This window comes from Oncorhynchus kisutch, linkage group LG1, assembly GCF_002021735.2.
Source record: "Oncorhynchus kisutch isolate 150728-3 linkage group LG1, Okis_V2, whole genome shotgun sequence".
NCBI lineage: Eukaryota > Metazoa > Chordata > Actinopteri > Salmoniformes > Salmonidae > Oncorhynchus > Oncorhynchus kisutch.
This window is the reverse complement of record NC_034174.2, coordinates 58,757,072-58,784,269: the sequence shown is the minus strand read 5'-3', so window position 1 is coordinate 58,784,269 and position 27,198 is coordinate 58,757,072. Positions and strand designations below refer to the sequence as shown.

Genomic DNA, 27,198 nt, shown 5'->3' with positions numbered 1-27,198 from the left:
ATTTTGTAAATGACATTGCCGAAGTCAAGGATAGGCAGGATAGTCAGTTTTACGAGGGCATGAATGAAGGAGGCTTTGTTGCGAAATAGGAAGCCGATTCTAGATGTACTTTTGGATTGGAGATGCTTAATACAAGTCTGGAAGGAGAGTTTACAGTCTAGCCAGACTCCTAGCTATTTAGAGTTGTCCACATATTCTAAGTGAGAACCGTCCAGAGTAGTGATGCTAGGCTGGCGGGTGGGTGCCGGCAGCGATCGTTTGAAGAGTATGCATTTTGTTGTACTAGCGTTTAAGAGCAGTTGGAGGCCACAGAAGGAGTGTTGTATGGCATCGAAGCTCGTTTCGAGGTTAACACTGTCCAAAGAAGGGCCAGATGTATACAGTATGGTGTTGGTGTTGTCTGTGTTTGAGGTGGATCAGAGAATCACCCGCAGCAAGAGCGACATCATTGATATATACAGAGAAAAGTGTCGGCCCGAGAATTGAACCCTGTGGCACCCCCATAAAGACTGCCAGAGGTCTGGACAACAACCCCTCCAATTTGACACACTGAACTCTATCTGAGAAGTAGTTTGTGAACCCGGCGAGACAGTCATTTGAGAAACCAAGGCTGTTGAGTCTGCCGATAAGAATGGGGTGATTGACAGAGTCTAAAGCCTTGGCCAGGTCGATGAAGACGGCTGCACCAGTACTGTTTTTTATCGATGGTGGTTATGATATCATTTAGGACCTTGAGCGTGGCTGAGGTACACCCGTGACCAGCTCGGGGACCAGATTGCATAGTGGAGAAGGTACGATGGAATTCGAAATGGTTGTTAACTTGGCTTTCGAGGACCTTGGAAAGGCAGGGTAGGGTAGATATAGGTCTGTAGCAGTTTGTGTCTAGAGTGTCTCCCCCTTTGAAGAGGGAGATGGCAGTGGCAGCTTTCCAATCTTTAGGAATCTCAGACGATACAAAACAAAGGTTGAACAGACTAGTAATAGTAATTTGCCAAGATCCACCTCTCAGTTTACAACAACTAATGTGAGGGGTCCAAGTGCACAGAAACATAGATTGAGGAGTGCTCTTTCCATTTGATCAATTATGTCTCTATTTTTCTCTGCAAATATTTAAGCATGAAAATATTATCCCGTCTTACCTCGATGTACTTGCTGTCAGCCGAAAAATCCATCTGGATGACAAATCCAGCAATGTCCTTGCAGTAGCCAATACGATTGAGTGAAGGACCCAGAGTAAGGTCGTAGAAGTCCACCGCGTTGTCCACAGATCCCACTGCTAGCAGACGGTTGTCCGGGCTGAATCTTTATAACAAAGAATGACCTGATTAATCCCATACTGTATGGGCCAGTTTCCCGGACATAGATTTTAAGCCTAGTCCTGGACAAAAAAGCAAGCTCAATGGAGAAAAAAAAATGAACAAATGTGCATAAAGAGTAGGAGATTAAAGAGTGGGACTCCAAATAAAAAGGCAAACAATGGAGCAAATGCATCCATTGACATTTTCAAATGCAATAAGTACTTGCGTTCTATGATACAGTGCCTTCAGAAAGTATTCACACCCTTTGACCTTTTCCACATTTTGTTGTTACATCCCAAATTTAAAATTCATTCAATTTAGATTTTTTTGCCACTGATCTACACACGAAACCCCAAAATGTCAAAGTGGAATTAAAAGCTGAAATGTCTTCAGTCACTAAGTATTCAACCCCTTTGTTGTGGCAAAGCCTAAATAACTTCAGGAGTAAACATTTTCAGAACAAGTCAGAAAATAAGTTGCATGGACTCACTCTGTGTTCAATAATGGTGTTTAATATGATTTTGTAATGACTACCCCATCTCTGTACCCCACACATAAAATGATTTGTAAGGTTAAGCATTGAATTTCATGCACAGAATCAAAAGCAAAGATCAGGGAGGTTTTCCATTGCCGTATGAAGAACGGCATGTATTGGTAGACGGGTTTTAAAAAAAGCAGACATTGAATGTACCTTTGCATGGTGAAGTTATGAATTACACTTTGGATGCTGTATCAAAACAACTAGGGGGCTCTAGAGGATGATGACGTGACAGGTGGCAGCATGGTAGGCACACTTTGTCCTATGAATTAATAACAAAATTAGCTGATAACTACAAAACAAAACATTCTGGATAATATAGGGAATCTGGAACTATTTATTGATCAGTATTCTGATATGCTTGAAAAAGGAACAGATACATCGAAACGAACAAGGGAAGACCTTCCCTCGAGTCCTGCGAGTGAAACAGGAGGAAAGCCGTCATCTAAAATTCCAAACTTAACATTGGAGGGGGACGTGTTTATAACTTATGTCTCCATAAGATAACAGCATTGCTTACAAGCATGAGAGAGCAGTTTAAAAAAAATGGATCTATTTCCTGGGCTCTTGGGGGAGGTTGAGGCCTTAAAAAGAGGAATAGATTACAGTAATTAAATTATGGAAGAAATAAGATATTGAAAACTACCGTGCACTACGGTATGATAATAAAACTATTAAAGCGAATTACTTGATCTAAAGTGCTGAAGTATGAGAAATAATGTTGTTATAATGGGAATAAAGGAGGATGAAAACGAAAACTATCAGTCAACGATGGAAAGAGTCAAGGTGTTCATGAAACGTAATATCAAGATGACGGACGAACAGGTGGAAACAATTGATTTTCAAAGACCTCACGGTTTTGGTAGCAGAGGAGAGGGAAGGCCCCGTCCGATCGTAGCTATGCTAACCCACTACAAAATGAAAAGGTCCTTGTTACAAAAGGGTAGGGAATTAAAGAACACCCCATTCTCTATTAATGAACAATTTCCTCATGAAATAGTGGAGAGACGACGTGCCCTGTACCCCAATTTCAAAAGGCCCCGAGCAGAGAAGCAGAATGTTCGATCAATTATATGTAAATAATCAAATGTTCAAGGACTCGAAGATTACAACGTGGCTGTGAGTGATAGCTACCTCCTGTTGAAGTAGTCCCCTATACATATTTGCACCACATTACACAATACAAATATGGATTCATAGTTTTTTTTACAAAAACAATTATTTTGCATGAATGAAAGCCAAGGCTTTGTTTTTATTCATGCATTATGGAACCGTGGACAATGTGGACTTAAAATAAGGTTGGATTTATGGTAATACAGAAAGGGTATGATGAACTGATCCTGTTTCTATACTAGGCTATATGGAACCTTGGACTATATGGACGTAATATCGGGTTTGGATTTCGAGGGGGTGGCATTTCTTTGGGGGGCCGCACAGCCCTCCATGTGCTCACCAGAGGTAGCCTGACTGCCATTAGGTACCGAGATGAGATCCTCAGACCCCTTGTGAGACCATATGCTGGTGCGGTTGGCCCTGGGTTCCTCCTAATGCAAGACAATGCTAGACCTCATGTGGCTGGAGTGTGTCAGCAGTTCCTGCAAGAGGAAGGCATTGATGCTATGGACTGGACCGCCCGTTCCCCAGACCTGAATCCAATTGAGCACATCTGGGACATCATTTCTCACTCCATCCACCAATGCCACGTTGCACCACAGACTGTCCAGGAGTTGGCGGATGCTTTAGTCCAGGTCTGGGAGGAGATCCCTCAGGACACCATCCGCCACCTCATCAGGAGCATGCCCAGGCGTTGTAGGGAGGTCATACAGGCACGTGGAGGCCACACACACTACTGAGCCTCATTTTGACTTGTTTTAAGGACATGACATCAAAGTTGGATCAGCCTGTAGTGTGGTTTTCAACTTTAATTTTGAGTGTGACTCCAAATCCAGACCTCCATGGGTTGATAAATTTGATTTCCATTGATAATTTTTGTGTGATTTTGTTGTCAGCACATTCAACTATGTAAAGAAAAAAGTATTTAATAAGAATATTTCATTCATTCAGATCTAGGATGTGTTATTTTAGTGTTCCCTTTATTTTTTTGAGCAGTGTATTAGTGTTTTATTTTCCATACATTTTTCTTCCACTGACTCTAGAGTATTTTGTGTAGATCGTTGACCAAAAAATTACAATGAAATCCATTTTAATCCCACTTTGTAAGAAAATGTGGAAAAAGTCAAGGGGTGTGAATACTTTCTGAAGGCACTGTATTCATTAGGTTGCACCTCAGTCACGTCATTCCATTGTTATGAACATTCTCAAGCCGCCCTCTACTGGTGGCGCCATAGGGGTGCCCTAAAGTGGTGAAAACCCAGTCATTCTGGAGGGAGGCTAACTACTGTTGTCTAAATTACACTATAGTGCCTGGAAATACAATGACATTGCTAAAGAAGTCAAATATTTAGTAGGAAACAACTATGCCAGCGTCATCATGTGGTCAAATTTACTTTAGACAGTTGTCAATGTTGTCATTAGCTAGCAAGGTTTGTCAAAAATAACTAGCAATGCTAATGTTAGCTAGCTAAAATCCGGTGGCCTCCCATCTATTTTAGCTAGCTAGCTAACATTATACTGCATCTAAAGTCAATCTGGCGACATCAAAATGATGACAAAAGTTTTTCCTACTAATTATTTGCTTCCTGTTGAATTTAGTTGTATTTCCAGGCCACTGTAATGCACTTTTGATGAAATCTTCATCTGTGCTCATTGACGATGCATTGAGTAGAATGCTCGGGCATCAGTTCAAAACAATATTGTGACGAAACATGCAACCCGTGAATATCTGTAGTATTCAAGGTTTGACATTTTTAAGCGAAACATAATATGTTTTCATAATACAATTTGCCTCATATAAATGGAACTAAACTGGTGACCAGACAATTATCAACAACAGAGTGACTAGAGAACCAAACTATGGCTTCAGCACAACCTTAACCTGCAACTTTCCAAACTCCATCCCCACAATATTTCGACAAATTGATCAATACTATTATGGTTCAATTTTATTTAAATACAATGAGTGTACAAAACTCTGCTCTTTCCACGACCAGGTGAATCCAGATGAAAGCTATGATCCCTTACTGATGACACTTGTTAAAGCCACTTCAAATCACTGTAGATGAAGGGGAGGAGACAGGTCAAAGTCAGATTTTTAAGCCTTGAGATAATTGAGACATGGATTGTGTATGTGTGCGATTCAGAGGGTGAATGGGAAAGACAAAATATTTAAGTGCCTTTGAACGGGGGATGGTAGTTGCCAGGCACCCTGGTTTGAATGTGTCAAGAACTGCAATGCTGCTGGGTTTTTCACGCTCAACATTTCAAATCAAATTTTAAAAAATGGTCACATGCACCGAATACAAGTGTAGGTAGACCTTACCGTGAAATACTTACTTACAGGCCCTTAAACAACAATGCAGTTCAAGTACTACAGTTAAGAAAATATTGACTAAATAAACTAAAGTAAAAAATGACTTTGCATAGATAATAAACAGCAAGTATCAGCAGTGTAAAATCAAAAAGGGGGGGGGGGAGTCAATGTAAATAGTCCCGGTGGTAATTTGATTAATTGTTCAGCAGACTTATGACTTTTGGACCTAGACTTGGCGCTCCGGTACTGCTTGCCGTGCGGTAGCAGAGAGAACAGTCGATGACTTGGGGGACTGGAGTCTTTGACAAGTTTCTCGTGTGTATCAAGAATGGTCCACCACCCAAAGGACATCCAGCCAACTTGACAACAGTGGTAAGCGTTAGACTCAACATGGGCCAGCATCCCTGTGGAACGCTTTTGAAACCTTGTAGAGTCCATGCCCCGACAAATTGAGGCTGTTCTAAGGGCAAAATGGAGCAACTCAATATTAGGAAGCCGTTCCTGATGTTTTGTACACTCAGTGTACATTTCCGGTCTTGTCATAGTTTATTTTTGTTTCGATCCAGATGTTTTTTTAAAGAATAAAATTACTCAAATACAACCCATCTCCTCAACCACCTTGAAATATAAGGGTCCTAGGTTGGGCTCACCGAATGTCTTGGATGGCCACACTCCGATCTCTCTTCTTGCCCCACACTGTTAAGGAGTTGACCAGGAGGATGATAAACTCTCCGTTCTCCATGCCTATGGACACCATCTCTCCATTGGGGCTGTAGGCTGTGCATTTGGCTGGGTGGCCTAAGCTGACTTTGTTTAGAAGTTTCTTGGAGTGAAAGAACAAAAAGACAGTAACAGTACCAAGGAGCAGGGCCATGGATAGTCTTCTCTGCTCAAAATGAATCAATTCAGAACATACTAACATAACATACCTCTGTAGCGATTATTATTTCGATTTTTGTTTTTGTACATGCATATTTATTTCTGCAACACACTCACTCATCACAAATTGTAAGCAAACTAGTTACAGTGCCTCCTAAAAGACATGATTGACATAATTGATTATGATTTATCTTCAATGCTCTCAAATAATACGTTTATAATATAGCCTAATATTAATAATGTTCTTACTCATGATGTATGGCAGGCTGGCTAGTGGCTTGTGTGGATATTTTAGCATATGGTGGTTACAGTAGCTAGAGTCTAGACTATCTGTGTTCAATGCTTTATTTGTAAATCGGGAGGTGGGAGACCTGGGCAGCTCTGTGGTACCAGATAATCTTTTAAATAATAAAGCATTGCATGCGTATCATCATATTTGCGTGGTGGCATAGAGTAATGTAGAGGCGCTTAAATAAGTTGCAAAAATAGGGACCATTATTAGTAGCCTAAGATCTGGGGGAAAAAAGTCCCTTTTCTAAACGCATTTCATGCAATTCTACGTCATTTTACATGACTGGAGACTTTGGAAAAATATTTTATAATACCGCACAAATGATCTAAATGACAGCCTTTGACACTGACAAACTGAGAATCTGAGATCAATAAAAATCCATCAATAGCCTACAGTGCAGGGCAGACCAATGGACGGGGGTAGAGGTGTGGGGGTGGCGAACTTGACGAGGGGCAGTGGATTCAGAACAACAATGGCAAACACAGGGTTAACATTACTCCCCACACCAACACACCGCTGCATCGAACATGCATTTCAGGCCTAAAAGGCAAAAACTGTTCTCCATCCGTCTCACTCACCTTATCTGCCAGGTCCCATATGCGGATGGTGCCGTCATCGCTGGCAGAAATGAACATGTCTTTTGAGGGGTGAGTAGCTAGTCCCCAGATTCGCCCCTGTGTGTGTCCGTTGATCATGGTGTTGGAGGCGGCATTCTTTTCACCCACCTCAATGATCTCACCATCTTTAGTTCCCACAAGGATTTTACCCTGGATTAAAAAGGTGAAATAAAAAAATAAACGTGGGGTTATTCCTTGAATGAACGTGGTATTATAGTATTTCTCAATTTACAGTACAATCAAACATGATAATACCTACAGATAGTCAGTATAAACTATATTAAAGAGAATAGTAATGTTAAAGTGCATATAATAAATGTATGCTAGCATGTTCCAGGATAAAATTAAGAAAGGGTACATATTTTACTGTGCACAATATTTTTGTAAAAAGCCTTCCCAAAGCACATTAGGGAAACAAAAGCAACTCTTCTTCAGAATTGGTAATTGATCCCTAGCCCCTACTTCATTGCTACATTTCCACCCAGCCAATTAGAAGTCAAGATTAAGCTATTACCATCTATTATCTATCCAATTCTCTCTACGGGACAAATCCTAATGAAATCGAATTTTCAATTAGTCTCCCGTTGACATTGCATGACAAAGTGAAAATTAGACAAGTGGAAGTTAGGATTCACCCCTATATGAGTGTCTATAGTCAGATTATAGGGGTCCAGTTCAGCAATCAAGTATCACAAAGCAGACATTGATAGTTCGTAGAAGTGGGAAGAACACAGGACCCTACCTTCCCCCGGCACACGGACCGAACATTCTCCACTGTCTGCCCAGTCTCCAGCTGGAACGCCCTACAGCGCTTCATCTCCTGGTCCCACAACTTAACTGCTCCGCCCTCCTTAGTCCTGTTAAGAACACACACAAATCAAATCAAATTTACTGTGTGTGAGTTTATGTCATGTACTGTATGCTATATGTTGTGTTATGTTCTTCCTGTTGTCATGTTGTTGTTCACTTGTCACTCGGGGATTAATACAATTAATAATTGCCCCTTTGGGTGGAGTAAAGTATGTTGAATTGAATTAACTTGAATGGAAGAATCAAATGTTTCGTTATTTAAATATTGAAAAGAATCTAGCTACAGACTGAAGCCATATGGGCCAGAGTCTTGGAAACAAACGGTGGCTGAAACCAATGGCTGTTGGTTGTATGAATAGATAAGAAACAATATCAGAAATAAATAAAACATTGAACAAAAATGGATAAGTTCTGATACGGTGGCGACGTGTGTCTGAGCAAGTGTGATGTCGTTAATGTTTGTCGAGTTTTATGTACGCTTTTTCTTTAGTCGTCTTTTGCTGTTTTGACTGTTGTGCAATAAGTCCTTCCCTAGTCATGTCGAGTCTGGTGGAACTATGCATGTCTAAATGTTTCAATCTTTAAAAAAAAAAGGAATTCATTTGAATAGAACGACCACACACACACACACACACACACAGCTTAAAAAAAAACATGTTACTGTTTTCCTTTTACATTGCATCACACTTCATGATCACACTACTTCTTGCTTTATGCATGGTTTTAGATCATGTTTTTAGATGAGTGAAGAATAGCAAATGAACCTGATCTCCTTTATTTGTGTATGCATCATCAATCGCTGCACTGCACTTTTTAACAATCAATTTAACTTTAAACAATACAGTGTAAAAAATGAAATGTTTTATTTTATACCCTGTATCAGGTAACCCATGTCTCACTCACATGTTATGTAAACTGTGAGCAAGAATCAAGAAAGTTAAAAGTCTGAGTACTCACGGCCTCTCCTTCCCTCCAGTCACGATGAGGCCATCCCTAAGTGTGGTGTACATGGTGAAAACAGGCCCCGTATGTGCTTTGGCCACCACCCGTACCAGAAAGTGCTCTCGCCACACATACACATCACCATTTATGGCACCGGTAAAGGTGAGGTTATTCTGTCAGAACAATGACAAAACTCTCATTAAAAGGTACAGTCTTTGAGCAGAAAAAAAAACATAACTTATTTTGGTATACAGCTGAGGGGCGGGGCTAAGGAGATGTAACTCCTCTCAAATACAAAGACAGCGCTTTTGAAGCAAAGACTTATAGTCCATGACATCCACAAGACAAGGCAGACCTTCAATAATATTCATGGGTTGCACCTCCGTCACTCTGTCGCGTCATGCCATTATTATGACCGTTCTAAAGAGACACCCGCTATAGGTGGTGCCCAAAAGTGGACTGATGCCCAGTCATTCTGAATGGGGACTAATGACGCTTCATCTAAATTACACAATAGTGGCCTGGAAATATGATGACGTTGCTAAAGTAGGCAAATATTTTGTAGGAAACAACTTTGCCGTCATTATGATGTCATCAAATGTACTTTGGCACAAACCTGTTTTTACGATTTCTGGTATATCAAAGTAAATCAAACCCAGCAAGTTTTTGGACCCGTTAAGTAGTTTTTACCTGAATTGGAATACTATTGGAAATGAATGTGGAATCTGGGAGTAATATGTCCAGTGCATTCGGAAAGTATTCAGACCCCTTGACTTTTAACACATTTTGTGGAGAATGTGCAAAGCTGTCATCAAGGCAAAGGGTGGCTACTTAAAATAATCAAATATAAAATATATTTGGATTTGTTTAACACTTTTTTGGTTACTACATGATTTTATATGTGTTATTTCATAGTTTTGATGTCTTCACTATTATTCTACAATGTAGAAAATAGTAAAAATAAAGAAAACCCTGGACTTTTGACTGGTAATGTACGTGTTCGTGACAGATTTTTATGTGTTTTTAAGCAATTGATCTGCTGACTATAAACGTTTATACTAACTTCACCAATCCGAGGTAAAAAGGATGTGTAATTCCCACCAATTCGATGTGGTCAAAAAGTGAGCTTGTGTAATGTAGTAACACATACTATCCACATCAAGGAAAGGAAAGTAGTGTCATAAAAATTAATATTATCATCATCATGTATTAATATGGCAAAATAATTACATATTTTAATTTAGGATGATAGTATATGAAGCAATATCTTCTTCTTTTTTTTTTTACAATAATCACATTTCACTCGTTTAACCATTTAGAGTTAAAAAAAATGCTCTTGTGCACAATTGAACCGAGCACTCTAGAAAGACTTCCCATAGTGACTGTGCAGCAGCCGTTCATTTGCCGTCCCTGTATTTAGAGAGATGGCAATGCCATTAGCTAGCAAAGTTAGCCAAAAATAGCTAGGAATGCTAACGTTACCTAACAAAAATCCGGTGCTCTCCTCTCAATGTTAGCTAGATAGCTGAAGTTATACTGTATCTGGCGACATCACAATGATGACAAAAGGATTTTCCTAGTAATTATTTGCCTATTTTTGAAATGTCATCGTGTTTCCAAGCCACTATAATGCACTTTAGACTACATCTTCATCATTGAGAATGCATTGAGTAGAACCTTCAGTCCTCAAGAGAACGTTCAAAACAATAATTGTGAAGAAATGTGCAACCCAGCATGAATTGTTCATTTTCTTCACCATAATTCGATAATCAATATATTAGCCATGTACAAATAGAAAGGTGGTACTCACAGCACCGAAAGCCACAGACAACATGGTCTGCATCCTGCCGTCTTCCACTGCACCGATCACTCCTTTCTTGTACATGAGGGAACCTCCCACTAGGGTCCAGAACTTGATATGCTTGATTCCCACCGACACAAACTGGGTGTCCGAGTCAGGCCTGAACTCCACCACAAAGATCCTGTCGGCATGGCGGCCCTTACTGGTCACTTTGGTGCCTATGGAATAGAAAAACATGGATTAAAGTTGTTAGACCCAATAGAGTTTAATTCATCCCATCCATCCATCTATTCATCTTTTTTTTTAAATCAAATAGAGTTGCCTTGTTACCTTCCTGCCAGCGCCAGACGGTGATGGTGTGCTCAGGCTCCACCCCTACCGACAGCAGCAGCTTGCCCGTGGCACTGAAGTTGACGTAGCCCACCCCCTTTGCGTGCGAACACCGTAATACAGACAGCGTCTGTTTGCTCATTGCGTCCCACACGTGGATGGAGGGGGCGAGGCCTGCAGGCAAAAAGCAGTCCCGCAGCTTTACAATGACCTTGAGTACTCAAAGCACCACGCCTCAAGAGGTCACATCTCAGTCACAACACAGGGTTTGAGGGTCAAGGAGGAGGATGGGAAGGGTGGACATGTTGAGGACAATCCAGTCGTACAAGGTTACTTTATAACGGGTCACGTCTAATTCACTAAGGGTCGGTCCCGGTCTGGCATCTACATGCATAAACTGGTACTAGTACAAGGGGCAATATTGGTAAGTGACTTACCATATACAGTACAGTACAAGAACCATGAGTGGCTTGCTTAACTACTTCGGCATGCTCACAAGAAGGGCTAAGCAAGGATTCATTCATAGTAAGACTTCATTCATCAATTAATAATCACTGACACTGGCAGGTTGACAAGCTACAATACAGTACTCAAGTCAATACTCACCACCAATTTCCAAATCTACACAAAAAGCAGTAAATTATACCACAGAGTTTTGAAAAAAGATTAGAATTTTTCTTCTGCAAGTCAAAAACATCAACTATAAATAAAACATTTTGGGATGGGTTATGCTTTCAATGGACATGCCACGTTTGTGTTAGTTACACTGAAATAAACAGGATGATGTTCATTAGGGCAAGCAAAAGAAAGTGCTTTAAAACATTTGGAAATTAGGGTTTTTTACTGAAAAATGTCAGACCCTCCCTGTTTCAGTGCGTTTTCTTCCATTTGGTGCTTAATGAACATGACCCGGAATTGAAACCAAAGTAAATAAGACATGAAGAATAAATGCCACCATCTTACCTGGCAGGTCGGTGACATCACCTGTTATGGAGTGGACAATGGTGAAATGAGGAAGCGTCAAAAGTAACAAGAGCAATGGGTAAGGATGACATTTGGCATGAAAGTGACCACTTCAAATGCTCTGCGTGGCACAGATGTAAAAAAAAATATGCAACAGTCATGTGACAGCATTATTGTGCATCAAGAATCGCCCTGAAACTCACATTCAATCCTGGGCTCTCAAGGACACAGCTAAAGGTTTTGAACTTATTGTAAACTGAGAAGTATTGAAAACTGCTTGACATTAGTGCCCCTTATTTGCATATCAATATATACAGTTGAAGTCTGAAGTTTACATACACTTAGGTTGGAGTCATTAAAACTCGTTTTTCAACCACTCCACAGATTTCTTGTTAACAAACTATAGTTTTGACAAGTCGATTAGGACATCTATTTTGTGCATGACAAGTCATTTTCCAGCAATTGTTTACAGACAGATTATTTAACTTATAATGCACTGTATCACAATTCCAGTTTACATACACTAAGTTGACGGTGCCTTTAAACAGCTTGAAAAATTCCAGAAAATTATATCATGGCTTTAGAAGCTTCTGATAGGCTAATTTCCAACATTTGAGTCAATTGGAGTTGTACCTGTGGATGTATTTCAAGCCCTACCTTCAAACTTAGTGCCTCTTTGCTTGCATTATGGGAAAATCAAAAGAAATTAGCCAAAATAATTGTAGACCTCCACAAGTCTGGTTCATCCTTGGGAGCAATTTCCAAATGCCTGAAGGTAGCACGTTCATCTGTACAAACAATAGTACGCAAGTATATACATCATGGGACCACGCAGCCATCATACCACTCAGGAAGGAGACACGTTCTGTCTCCTAGAGATGAACGTACTTTGGTGCGAAAAGTGATAATCAATCCCAGAACAACAGCAAAGGACCTTGTGAAGATGCTGGAGGAAACAGGTACAAAAGTATCTATATCCACAGTAAAACGAGTCCTATATCGACATAACCTGAAAGACCGTTCAGCAAGGAAGAAGCAACTGCTCTAAAACCACCATAAAAAAGCCAGACTACGGTTTGCAACTGCACATGGGGACAAAGATCGTACTTTTCTGAGAAATGTCCTCTGGTCTGATGAAACAAAAATAGAACTGTTTGGCCATAATGTCCATTGTTATGCTTGGAGGAAAAAGGGGGAGGCTTGCAAGCCGAAGAACACCATCCCAACCGTGAAGCACGGGGGTGGCAGCATCCTGTTGTGGGGGTGCTTTGCTGCAGGAGGGACTGGTGCACTTCACAAAATAGATGGCATCATGAGGAGAGGAAAATTATGTAGATATATTGAAGCAACATCTCAAGACATCAGTCAGGAATTTAAAGCTTGGTCGCAAATGGGTCTTCCAAATGGACAATGACCCCAAGCATACTTCCAAAGTTGTGGCAAAATGGCTTAAGGACACCATAGTCAAGGTATTGGAGTGGCCATCACAAAGCCCTGACCTCAATCCCATAGAAAACTTGTGGACAGAACTGAAAAAGTGTGTGTGAGCAAGGAGGCCTACAAACCTGACTCAGTTACACCAGCTCTGTCAGGATGAATGAGACAAAATTCATCCAATTTATTGTGGGAAGTTTGTGGAAGGCTACCCAAAATGTTTGACCCAGGTTAAACAAATTAAAGGCAATGCTACCAAATACTAATTAAGTGTATGTAAACTTCTGACCCACTGGGAATGTGATGAAAGAAATAAAAGCTGAAATAAATAATTCTCTCTACTATTATTCTGACATTTCACATTCTTAAAATAAAGTGGTGATCCTAACTGACCTAAGACAGGGAATTTTTACTAGGATTAAATGTCAGGAAAGGTGTATGTAAACTTCTGACTTCAACTGTATATATATTTTAATGTTTTATTTAATCTTTACTTAACTCGGCAAGTCAGTTAAGAACAAATTCTTATTTACAATGATTGCCTACTCTGGCCAAACCCTAACCCGGACGACGCTGGGCCAATTGTCCGTCGCCCTTTGGGACTCACAATCACGGCCGGTTGTGATACAGCCTGGAATCGAACCAGGGTCTGTAGTAACACACTAGCACTGAGATGCAGTGCCTTAGACCGCTGCACCACCCAGGAGCACAAAACAGGGTGCTTAGTATGTCCTCTGAAGAGCAAGAGTAAAAACACAATTGAAGACTCACACTAAATGCCAATTAAAAACCCTTTGAGCAAAATTTGCATTCACTCTTTGACCCAAAGTATCTTCCACATAAATCTGATACAATGTAGCAAAAAAAGAAAGAACTGTGCTCACAAAACAACACCAGTGCCGATAAAACAAAGCCAAACCGTATGTGGATGGGTTCAGTGAAAGTCATGAGAATAGAGTAGGTTCCCACTTACCAATCTGTCCTGTGGCAATGATGTTTAGATACTTTGGGTGTTGATTGACAGTGAGACACAGAATGTCATCTGTGTGCTCGAGGTAAAAGCTCTGAGTCCCTGTGAGGAGAGATACAGTATGGAACTTTAATATCAGTCCCAGCACATTTCAGGAGTTTTTCTATACTTTTAAAATACTTATTTCCCCCCTATTTATATACAGTTACGTGCAGAAAAAAGGTTGTCATAAAATAAAATATGTATATACAGGCCAGCACAGTATAGCTTGGGTTGGCTCAGGTCAGTAGTGTGTTCAGTGTTCCTGTGCTCATACACGCAGGGACGGACTGGGACCAGAAATCTGCCATGGCATTTCTAACAGGCCGGCTCCCATACCAACCCATTTTTGCCTTGAGGCCCCCATTATTAGCCAAATACTGATAAGTCTGCGTGAAACCCCCAATAAGTCAGGCCAAACTGGGCTAAAGATGGACCAGCCCATCTGGCATTTGCCATAACTGCCCTATGGCCAGTCCATCTCTTCATACACACCAGCAGAGAGGTTCTGGATGACCACTGCTGCGGCAGTGTGGAAGATGATGTCGGCGCCATCGTTGAGGTAATGCAGGTTGTTTCGACAATCAAAACCCCGATATCCAAACACATGTTCCAAGGCCAGCTCCTGAAAAGCACACCCAAATGAGAAAAAGCAACAGGAACTAATTTCTCCCCCGAACATAAATATTTAAAATGCTAAATACTGGACAAGCTGATGTTTCCCATCAAATGTTTTGTATGAACATTATAGACCTGAACAGCCATTCCTTTGGCAACATCTCTCGGCCCACCAGACCCTGCCTGGCTACTTAACTATGCAACCTCCCCTTTTAAAAATGGATCCATCTCACAAACCTCAACAAGTTTTTTCTTCTTGGTTAAGTTGTTCTTCAGCAGTTTCTCTGGTAAGGGGGCAGCTCTACTGACAGGAGGCCTGCACAGAAGAAATGATAACATGGCGAATTGACATGATTCATATGAGCCATTCCAGAGGCTTTTAGAGTGCCGAATTGCACAGTACTTTGCTGTACATGTCTTACCCGACTTCACTCTCGCCATTATAGACCTACTGTGTCTTTATGATGTGCTGTTCTGTGTTTTTACTGATTTGAAGTTTGTTTGTGTTTGTAGCACTTTGTGTTTTTGAAAAGTGTTGCAAATAAAATGTATTATGATCATTATTGTGATTATTATTATTATTATTAGAGCAGAGCAGAATGGAAGGTCCAGAAACAGATAGCCACAGGATGTAGATCTGAAAGGATTTTCAGAGGCATAGATAACTTGAATGGTAGTAACTCTGCCTTGCCTCCCGAAAGGTGGAATTACGACAAATGTTCTCCTAATATTACGGGGTGACCTAACTTTTCTGCTCACATAATGATAACCAGATTACAATAAACCAACTTGTCTGCGTTATTTTTCATGACAAGAACATTACTTCATATTTTGGTCAGATAATCTGATTATTTTCTGGCTGCTTCAAGCACGTTATCAAAACCTTCTAACAATAGCAGTATACAAACTGACCATGCCATTCTAAAATACGTCATTCATTTTTGTTGGCCATACGGTACCTTTCCTCCACGAGCACTTCTTTCTCTCGCTGGTGAGGCTTTGTGCCAACCATGGCCCGGATGCTGACAGCATAGATCTTGGTGATGTAATCGGTACCCTTCTCTCGTGCAACATCACTGTCATACCCTACAGAGAGAAAAAAGAATGTCAATTCCTTATGCCTGAACAATACAACTATGTATAAATATAACCACATACAATCATAAACCAGAGACAACCACAACCAAACTGAATTTAGCCAGCTACATTTCAAGCATACCATGTGAGCGCAAGACCAAGTGAGCGCAAGACGTGTGATTGCAAGACATGCAAGCACAAGACCAAGCCAAACTACGGTGATTAAGTAAGACAGCGGGAAGGATCACTGGTATAGACCAACAATCATCTAACAGCGTGTACACAAAGCTCATCCTTCAAAAACTGGACAATATCTTACAGAACAGTACATATCCCTTTCACTCAAAATGCTGTCATAGCAGCCTCAGCCTGACTAGGGGGAGGAGACTTCTTCAAAAGAGGCTCAGGATGAACCGATACAGGGACTATTCCATTCCAACAGTCATTAGGCTATGCAATGGGTAATCTAATTGGACTCTTGACTAGTTGATAGAAGTGTATAGTAAATGTGTGTTGCACTTTCATATGCATTTTATAGTGTTTATTCTGTGTTTTTATGTATATGTCTTTTTAAGCACATGACCAAATGAATTCCCCCCCCTGGTGGGATAATAAAGTTGATCTAATCCATCTGTTATAATCTCCACCCGGCACAGCCAGAAGAGGATTGGCCACCCCTCATAGCCTGGTTCCTCTCTATGTTTCATCCTAGGTTCCTGCCTTTCTAGGGAGTTTTTCCTAGCCATCGTGCTTCTACATCTGCATTGCTTGCTGTTTGGGGTTTTAGGCTGGGTTTCTGTACAGCACTTTGAGATATCAGCTGATGTAAGAAGGGCTTTATAAATAAATTTGACTTGAATCCAGGGGTCTCCAACAGGTCGATCGCAAGCTACCAATTGGATATCACAAAATTGGGGAGAAAAAGGGGGTAAAAAAATAAATCAATCAAAGAAAAAAGAATATGTAGAATCGCAGGAAATTTCCTTTAAAACGGCAACCTTTTCTCTCAGCTGCGTGGCAAAATGTGTAGAATAGCAGAAAATTAGCAATAAAACCGCATTTCTTTTTTACCTCAGCTCCATGGAGACATTTGTATAATTGCAGGATATTGGCCTAACATTTTTTAAATGTTTCCTACACCACCAAGATGGGGGCCTCTAAATATATTCCAAAAAATTCATCTGCGCCGACTGCGCCCCCTGCTATACCCCCTGCCACACCCCTGCTACACCCCCTGCCACACCCACCACCTAAGACCCTTTTTAATCCAGAAAAAAAATGATACCTCCATCCTCCTCCGCATCGTCGTCAGACTCCTCGCTATCCACCGCCTTGCTCTCCTTATGTCCCGACGACTCGCGGGCCCAAATCATGAGCGCCGAGTCAGCGCCCCCCACCGACAGCAGCATGGTGTCATCATTGGACCATCGGACGTTAGTCACATTGGCACTGTGCCCCACATACTTCTTAAACTTGGCAAACTGGCCCTGAAACAAAGGAGTGGTTTGTTTCAGTGCAGTCAACTCCTGGGTCGTGTTCATTAGGCACGAAAGTGAAGAAAAATTATCAACAGAATGAAACTGGGAGGTACTACGTAGAATTTTGTCCCATAGCTTGTTTTTGTTCTCCGTTTCAAAACATTTGCTACAGTGTGCTCTAATGAACAGAACCCTGCTAATGTAATGGCATTGAGATTGTTGAGAATGTGTGCAATACAATGGAGCATTGTATTTCTACGTCAGACTTGTATTCACTCACCTTGGAAGGATAACCAAACAGCTTTAGGAAGCCAAAGTCATCCCCAGTGGCCAGCAATTTCCGGTCTTTGGTGAGAGAGGCAGCATTTACAAAACTGAGTGTGGGCCAGACCCCCTCGCAGGTGGGTCCCAACACTGAGGTCCAGGTGGCCCATTCCACCTTTTCAAACTGGAAACATGAAACACAGACAGACAGACACAAACAGGCATGCACGCACGATGCTTCTGAAAAAGGGTTTTACATGTACATAAATCTTTCACCTCTGACACATCTGTGCGAAAGACGCTATATCATTTTGAAGCGTGATTTCATCAATAGGAGCCCATGACAAAATCAAGGAACATATAATGTGTTTTCACCTCCGCAATATTGATAGTTTGTTTCCTTCCTCTTGGGGCTTCGAAGAATAGTTGTTCTTTGGTACCAGTGTTGACTTGTAGCAATTTCCCTGTATTCAGGATTAAAAACAATAATAGCTCTTGAAAAAAGTATAAATATTACTCTTAGGGCTGAATCATAAGAGAAATGTGCATGTAAGGGAAGAAGGGTGGACAGCAACCAATTAGATTGCAACTAGAATCATCAATGACTAAATTATTAAAGGCCCAATCTGTAATTTGTCTGAATTTGCTGCTATAAACTATACAAGAACATATACAACAGTGTGCGCAGTGGGTATTTATTTATACGACCTCCCAAGCCAAGTGTATAGGCATTTCTATTCCTTTCACTTACCACGGGTATCCCAGTCAATGTGGGTGATGTAGCTGGAAGCTCCTTTACAGATGCCCACTCTCTTGCTGGTCAGCACATTGTAAATGTCCACAAAAGTGTCATGAGAAGCCACAGCAAGGTATTTTCCAGCATCTGGAGGGGGATATGGCAGAGTGAAAACTGTAGTGTTAACCGACCTTGGTCACATACAACTTTGTTTGCAAAAACAACAGGCCCAAAAATATTTTGTCAATAAATGACCACATCCTGGAATTACCTTGGCAGAACCTGATATCCGAGATGATCTCTTTGCGGTGATGGAAGGTCACCATGTCCTCCAAGGTGTCGGCATTCACCACCAGGAAACTGCCGTCGTTCAGACCCACGGCTAAGGCTTTCCCATCAGGAGAAAAGGCACAGCATCTACCACCTCAAATTTAAAAAAAAACATAGCTATGATCCTGATTTCAGCCACAGAAACCGATTTTAAACATGCATGGAGGTAGAAAGACAAATTGCAGATACTCTCATAATGCTGTGTTCTGGGAGGATTATTTTGAGGATACTTGCTTTTATATTTCATGTCGGGGGACAGTGGTTGTCTTTTTAAATGCTGCATTTTGAGTACATTGAAATGTATCATTGTAAAGCCCTATTATTTTAAATGTCATGCATTGCAGATCTTTTGACCTAACGAAGATCCTTGTGGATTGAAATGTTTTCAATAGAGGTGGTAATTGGGAGGATATTCAGTGTGTGGGCCTTTATGTTCTTTTCAAGTATTCTTCATGAGCCCAGCACCTAAGTTTTTAAAATATTTTATAAAGGTTTCATTGAAAAACAATTTACTGGTACATCTGTAATACATATATACAGTAGAAACGTTTGTGGTCATACGCACATTATGACCACAGACGTTTCTATATATGTATTACAGATGTACCAGTAATTGTTTTTCAATGAAACCTTTATAAAATATTTAACAAGACAAAATTATAGCAGGTACCTTTTTTAAGTTTGCGGACAGCTACCATGCGATGGTTGGAGGAGAGTTCCCAGATTCGGAGCGTTTTGTCATCACTTACAGTGGCACATATGGGAAGCAGAGGGTGAGCAGCCAAACCCCACACCTCACCCTCCATGTGACCCTAAACACACACACACACGTAATAGTCAAACCATTTGTTAGGAATTTTTAAGACAGTGAAAATCTGCGTAAATTCTGATCTTATGTCTAGCTGTTACATCCACCCCCTCTGCGCACCTGAACCAACAAGGTCATTGGCCCGCTCTTGTCAATTTCCAAAATCTCTCCGTTTTTGGTCCCCACAAGGATGTGTCCATGTCCAAGGGTGATGGCACGGATAGATGGGTTGTCCTCCAGCAGCAATCCTAAGAAAAGAAGCAGGAGGTGAAGCCAAAGGGCAAACATAAATTCCAAAATAGCAGCAAGCAAATGGCAACAATTACCATTATTTGTACTGATGGAAGTTGTTGCTGCCTATGGCATTCATTCATTCATTCATTCATTCATTCATTCATTCATTCATTCATTCATTCATGTTTTGAATACATTTGTAATTTATTCATTCATTCACAATCATAGTATTTCTCAATATTGGTACATTACTGCTTGAATTTAGTTTACCTGGGGAATAGTTTTTGTGTTGAGATATTGTACATGACTTACATTTTAAAATATAATAGTCTATAATAGCCTGCTTTTGGATGTGGAGCGAACAAAGCGAAGAAGAAGACAGCATACCTTTAGATGAAGCAGACAGCGAAGACCTTTTGATGGCGTAGGTCTTCAGGCACCTCTCAAACATGTCATCCCATAGCTCCACCACTCCATCCTTGCCCCCAGTCACAAAGCCCTGCGAGAGAATGAGGGGACTCTGTCACCGGGGGGGGAATAATCGCCCACAAGCCCAATTCCTTTTTCTCTCATTTCGTTCAATCACCTCCTTCACTAATTTAGATCCCAGTTGTGTTCTGCTTCAGTTTCCAAGGTAACCATTAAGGAACATGCATTCTATATTCTACCTGGGTCTACAGGTAAACGACAGGTCAAGATCATGCATAGATGAGTAAAGAAGCGTAGGCATGTGGTATGCTGATGGAGTACTGAGCTGCCAAGTAAAGATATCCTGTTAATTAATCCAGAGAATTATAGTATTGGGTCTGGTTTCCTAGATACTGATTAAGCCTAGTTCTGCACAAAAAATATACATTATTTTTCTCCCAGGATTAGGCTTAATCTGTGTCCGGGAAACCGGCCCATGAAGTGAGGCAAAAAGTACTAGTCAAAAGTGTTTACTGCTACGTGACGGTTGGGGGGAGCGGGTACCTTGTCAAGAGAGCACATGGAGAACACTGGACCGTCGTGGGCCTTGATGGTCTTCATGAGGGTGGTCTCTCTCCAGATGTATACGTCCCCAGTGGTGGAACCTGAGAAAACCAGGTCCTCTGAGCGCCCGTAGCAGACGGACATCATGGTCTCCAGCTTCCCGAGGTTTCCAAAGATACCCCTTTTGAATGTGAGGCCTCCACCTTGGGTCCAACACATGCAGTCTTTCATACAAAGCTATTTCTTCAAGCGTTCAGAGTCGAAGGTTGATTTTGTGTGTCTTTTTTTTTTAGACAATGGAACAACAACAAAAACAGTACCGTTGCCACACTTCTAATAGTTTGTGTGGTGTTCATTTAGATAATATGTTAGAGGGGAACAAAGCAATTCATGGTTGAATTGCTTCACTGAACAGTTGCATTGTCAAACCAATATTAACTATCACAATTCTCACATGGTCGTTGCAGAATAATGACCATTTATCATGTCATTTCTTAAATACATATCTGTTGTGTACAATAAAGTGCCTAAAAAACATGAGCTGGCGCACACACCCAGAAAATAGTTAGTGTGGGGGTGCTGACTAACGGCGAATAAACTATAAACTATCAAAAGAAAGAAAGTCGCACACTCCATATATAATCTCCCAGCAATTTAATGGGTATTTACCAGCGTTTCGGCATCACTGTGCCTTCCTCCTGATGAAGTGATGCCGAAACATTGGTAAATACCCATTAAATTGCTGGGAGATTATACATGGAGTGTGCCACTTTCTTTATTTTGATAGTTTATCGTAAAATAAAGTGCCACCCGGTTTTCTGTGAACTCCAGGAAAAACAACTGTTGCTAAATTAAACGATACTGGGAATGGAAATAATCATGGGGAATACCTGTGTGTTGCCAGAATTTGATATGCTTAATTCCCACGGTGACAAGCTTGTCCATACGGAAGGGGTTGCATTTCACCACAAAAAGCTTATCTTTGTGGCCCCTAGGGAATGAAAAGCAGAACCCACACACATTAGTCTGTTTTCTTCTCCATCAATGTTTGCATTTTGCTCATGTTTCATTGAATATCTACACTGTTTTTCAATCAATCATCCTTTTTAGTCATATTCATTACATCTTGATTTATGTGTTTACTCCAATAGGGATACTTGAACATTAAGTTGTGGATGGAGGTAAACAACCTTGAATGGGAATGTCCTGGTTTACTGAATGCATACTGTACCTTGCTTTTGCCAGTTTCTCGCCTTTCCTCCAGTCCCACAACACGATGGAATGACCTTCGTCAATGCCCACAGAAACAAGACTCTTCCCATCCACTGCGGGCCAAAAGGAAGAAAGCCATTTTGTTATGCCCTCTTTGTTATCCCATCCACTCATGCATGCATACAGCCGCATTCAGTAAAGGTCAGCAGCTTTCAGATATCCAGAAACATGGACATCTTTTAATTTGTGTCGTCAGCTTTTGGAGCAATCAAGAAATCCGGTATGCCCTTGTTCCATGTCGTCTTTATCACAGTTGAGTTGCACAGCTTATCAGATCTCGCAATGCCTGTAGAAGTGTTTAACCCTTTACACCTGTGGGAATTGGCCTATATGGATAGGGTAATATTTGAAATGTTTCTTACAGAAGAAATATGAAAAGCATATGCATAACCATGGTAGCAACTGAAAGGGAAAAGTTTGGAAATAATGGGGAAATTATTAGACCAAAAGGTGAGTACACAAGTTCACCTGACACTAGCCTGAATCCAAACTATTTATTTTAATGTCATATAGAGCTGGTCTTCTTTACTAAACAATCTTTATTAAGAGCTGTCATTTTATTGAGAGGAGCTGCAGTTTGATTATTATCTTTTGTTCCCCGTTATGTGAGTGATCTTGTACTGAATTTGGTTGATCGGAAATTGAGACTTGAGCTGTTTTGAATTCAAGATCACTCACATAAGAGGATAAAACAGAAAGAAATTCTGATAAAACTGCAGTTCCTCACAATAAAATGACAGCTCTTAATAAAGATTGTTGAAAAAAGACCAGCTCTATACGTCATTAAAACAAATAGTGGAGCTTTGCCAGCCAAGCCACGAAGAACACCGCTGCTGCAATCTCCTCCTTCAATGTTGATTTGTATATGCATTTTACATGTACTACACTATTCGCAGCATTTATTGATTACGAAATCTGAAAATACTCTGGATACATTCGGTAACATTACTGCAAACTATCACGGATTACAAAGGGAAACCCAGCCACAAGCTGCCCAGAGACACGAGCCTACCAGACGAGCTAATTGCCTTCTATGCTCGCTTCGAGGCAAGCAACACTGAACCGTGCATGAGACCACCAGCTGTTAAGGATGACTGAGTGATCACGCTCTTCATAGCACATGTGAGTAAGTCCTTTAAACAGGTCAACATTCACAAGGCTGCAGGGCCTTACGGATTATCAGGACGCATACTCAGAGCATGTGCTGACCAACTGGCAAGTGTCTGTACTGACATTTTCAAGCTCTCCCTGACTGAGTCTGTAACGCCTACATGTTTCAAGCAGTCTCTGTGCCCAAGAACGCCAAGGCAACCTGTCTAAATGACTACCGCCCTGTAGCACTGTAGCCATGAAGTGCTTTCAAAGGCTGGTCATGGCTCACATCAACACTGTCATCCCAGAAACCCTAGACCCACTACAACTCGCATACCGCCCCAACAGATCCACAAAAGAATGCAATCTCTATTGCACTCCACACTGCACTTTCCCACCTGGACAAAAGGAACACCTATGTGAGAATTCTGTTCGTTGACTAGAGTGCAGCATTCAACACCATAGTGCACTCATAGCTCATCATTAAGCTAAGGACCCTAGGACTAAACACCTCCCTCTGCAACTGGATCTTGGACTTCCTGACGGGCCGCCTGCCATGCTGATCCTCAACATGGGGGCCCCTCGTGGGTGCCCCTCAGTAAGCATTTCACGGCAAGAGCTACACCTGTTTTATTCGGCATGTGACAAATACTGTACAATTTGATTCCAGGAAAATGTGGGGTTGGTGCAACATAAGACCAAAAAAATACTAGGGTGAGTGAGAGGACTAAGTGGTGTCTCCAAGTGACCACACACCTCCAAAGTGTTCACAATTCCTAAGCAATTTCAATAAACTTTTATGACTCAAATAAGAATCTTCAACTATAAGGTACTTTTTTTCAGGAGGGATGGGGGGCAACTCCTTGTCGCGTACGGTGCTCAAGTTCAGAACAGCTGTCAGTCAAACCCCATACAGCGCTGTGAAGTGCAGAGCCAGAGCTCTGATGTCATGTTACGCATGTTACGTTCCAATTTAGGGGGCTATATAAAGCTATATAAAGAGGACCTGTCATATTGCTGTCTACCTTTAAGTCTACCAAAGATAGTGCAGACAAGTGTGCATTTAGATTCTTGGTTAACAATAAGCTGTCAACCAAAGCCATTACCACTCAAGTGCCTAGCCGATGTTGCATCACTTACTGCGCCGTGCCAAACGTAATCTTTATTAAACATCAGTCAACTGTGAATCTACTGCTTGTCATCTCTGTTTTAACCAGAACCTGGGAGGGAACACATGTAAAGTAAACCAAAGGAAAATACAGTCAAACATACTGTAGCTCTCCCCAACATTGAGCATAAGAACAGGCCTACCTGTGAACTCCAGTGCACACACCCCTCTTTGGTGATGGCCCTTCAGCAAGGACAAGCACTTCAGTGTCTGGATGTCCCACACATGGATGGCTGGGTCCCTGCCAACCTGAGCATGGGGACAAATTCAACTTTCAACTGCAAAATGCATAGTGGGTGCTAAATACAGCACATAGCTAAGTTGCTAAAATAGTAGAGTTGGTATGGAGCTTCCAATTTAACTACAGTACCAGTCAAACGTTTGGACCTACTCATTCAAGGGTTTTTCTTCATTTGGACTATTTTCTACATTGTAGAATAATACTGAGGACATCAACACTATGAAATAACACATATGGAATCATGTAGTGACCAAAAAGTGGTAAACAAATCCAAATACATTTTACATTTGAGATTCTTGATGACCACTTTGCACACTCTTGGCATTGAGTAGGTGTGTCCAAACCTTTGGCTGGATCTGTAAATACTCACTATTAAATATGCCAATTTCAGAAGACAGGGTAAAGAAAAAACAGTTACACTACCTTCTGTTGCCCCGATAAGTGTAATAGTTACACAGGAACTCCTATGTAGCTATGACTAGGTTACCTGGGGTGCCAGGTAGCCTAGTGGTTAGAGCGTTGGGCCAGTAACCGAAAGGTTGCTGGATCAAATCCCTGAGCTGATAAGGTAAAAAAAATCTGTCATTCTACCCCTGAACAGGCAGGCAGGCAGTTAACCCACTGTTCCCTGGTAGGCTGTCATTGTAAATAATAATTTGTTCTTAACTGACTTGCCTAGTTACATATGCAATTACATGGTGATGGATTGCAGCAGCATATTCTATTACTCAAGCGTGAGAGAGACAGAAAAAGTAGAGTAAATAAACAGAAATGAATATATGGTTGTGGATCTACCTGTCCAGTGGCAACGAAGTCCTTCAGCGGATGGACGGTGAGGCTGAGGATGTCGTCGTCATGACCCAGGTAGAAACGCTGTGCGTGCTGCTGACGGTTATAGACCACAGCCACGGCTGCTACGTGATACACCACCTCTCCTGCCTGGGTGTAGAATAGGTTGTTTCTGCAGTCACAACCTCTGTACCTGTGCAATGAGGAATTGACAGGAAAAATCTATAGTTACATAATTTTATACACTTTGGTGATTACTGGTAAATTAAAAGTAGCGTGGACTCGCCTGTCCTGATAGTCAAAACAAGGCTATTGGATACTTTATGGTACTTCGAAGCACAACATACTCTGGCGGAAATACTTTAAGCACGTTTAGAATTTAATAAATACCTGCCGCTTGGCAAAATCACTTTTGGAATAAACACTGCAAGTATATGAAGTGGCCTGACAGTACATACATTTACAGTCACCCTTGAGGTGCCTTACCCGTGAACAAACTGCAAACGCAGCCCCTCGTCTGGTGCTTTCTGTCGTTTCAGTGAGCCCACTAGCTTCTTCCTCAGCTGTGGGAGGTCTTCTTTGTAAACCTAGGAGACAGTTTAAGATAAGATCATATGTTATTATGTTACCCCTTCAAATTAATGGATTTGGCTATTTCTGCACACTTGTTGCTTACAGGTGTATGAAATCGAGCACACGTCCATGCAATCTCCATAGACAAACATTGGCAGTAAAATGGCCTTACGGAAGAGCTCAGTAACTTTCACCGTGGCACTGTCATAGGATGCCGCCTTTCCGACAGGTCAGTTTGTCAAATTTCTGCCCTTCTAGAGCTGCCCCGGTCAGCTATAAGTATTGTTATTGTGAAGTGAAAAGATCTATGAGCAACAACAACTCAGCCACAAAGTGGTAGGCCACACAAGCTTACAAAACAGGACCGCCGAGTGCGTAGCACGAAAAATCGTTCGTTTGCAACACTTACTACCGAGTTCCAACCTGCTTCTGGAAGCAACGTTACCACAATAATTGTCTGTTGGGAACTCATGAAATGGGTTTCTGTGGCCAAGCAGTCGAACACAAGCCTAAGATCACTATTTGCAATGCCAAGCGTCTGCTAGGGTGGTGTAAAGCTCACCGCCATTGGACTCTGGAGCGGTAGAAACGCGTTCGCTGCAGTGATTAATCTCATTTCAACATCTGGCAGTCCGAACAGACTAATCTGGGTTTGGCGGATGCCAGAAGAACGCTACCTGCCTGAATGTATAGTGCCAACTGTAAAGTTTGGTGGAGGGGGAATAATGGTCTGGGGCCTTTTTTCATGGTTTGGGCTATGCCCCTTAGTTCCAATTAAGGAAAATCTTAACGCTACAGCATACAATGATATTCTAGACGATTCTGTGCTTCCAACTTAGCAACCGTTTGGGGAAGGCCCTTTCCTGTTTAAGCAGGACAATGCCCCCGTGCACAATGTGAGATGTCCATACAGAAATGGTTAATTGAGATCCATGTGGAAGAACTTGACTGGCCTGCATAGAGCCCTGACCTCAACCCCATTTAACACTTTTGGAATGAATTGAAATGCCGACTGCGAGCCAGGCTTAATCGTCCAACAACAGTGCCAGATCTCACTAATGCTCTTGTGGCTGAATGGAAGCAAGTCCTCACAGCAATGTCCCAACATCTAGTGGAAAACCTTCCCAGAAGAGTGGAGGCTGTTATAGCAACAAAGGGGGACCAACTCCATATTAATGCTAATGAGTTTGGAATGAGATGTTT

General features: G+C 41.4%; 1 protein-coding gene across 1 annotated transcript in view; it reads right to left on the bottom strand.

The window, feature by feature from the left end:
• The window catches only part of eml6 (EMAP like 6), a 56,541-nt gene that overhangs the window by 11,127 nt on the left and 18,216 nt on the right, over positions 1-27,198 (bottom strand). Inside the window, exons 13-37 of the mRNA XM_020482561.2 lie at positions 25,909-26,009; positions 25,429-25,615; positions 24,536-24,641; positions 22,092-22,185; positions 21,751-21,851; positions 20,861-21,063; positions 20,276-20,387; positions 19,775-19,902; positions 19,517-19,658; positions 18,788-18,940; positions 18,532-18,663; positions 18,156-18,244; positions 17,797-17,964; positions 17,324-17,525; positions 15,921-16,047; positions 15,199-15,277; positions 14,839-14,968; positions 14,308-14,406; positions 10,938-11,111; positions 10,617-10,825; positions 8,822-8,979; positions 7,797-7,911; positions 7,016-7,204; positions 5,917-6,089; positions 1,140-1,302 (exon numbers count right to left, since the gene is read on the bottom strand). Coding sequence (XP_020338150.1) covers positions 1,140-1,302; positions 5,917-6,089; positions 7,016-7,204; positions 7,797-7,911; positions 8,822-8,979; positions 10,617-10,825; positions 10,938-11,111; positions 14,308-14,406; positions 14,839-14,968; positions 15,199-15,277; positions 15,921-16,047; positions 17,324-17,525; positions 17,797-17,964; positions 18,156-18,244; positions 18,532-18,663; positions 18,788-18,940; positions 19,517-19,658; positions 19,775-19,902; positions 20,276-20,387; positions 20,861-21,063; positions 21,751-21,851; positions 22,092-22,185; positions 24,536-24,641; positions 25,429-25,615; positions 25,909-26,009 — 3,534 coding nt within the window. The remainder of the gene's footprint in view (positions 1-1,139; positions 1,303-5,916; positions 6,090-7,015; positions 7,205-7,796; positions 7,912-8,821; positions 8,980-10,616; positions 10,826-10,937; positions 11,112-14,307; positions 14,407-14,838; positions 14,969-15,198; positions 15,278-15,920; positions 16,048-17,323; positions 17,526-17,796; positions 17,965-18,155; positions 18,245-18,531; positions 18,664-18,787; positions 18,941-19,516; positions 19,659-19,774; positions 19,903-20,275; positions 20,388-20,860; positions 21,064-21,750; positions 21,852-22,091; positions 22,186-24,535; positions 24,642-25,428; positions 25,616-25,908; positions 26,010-27,198) is intronic.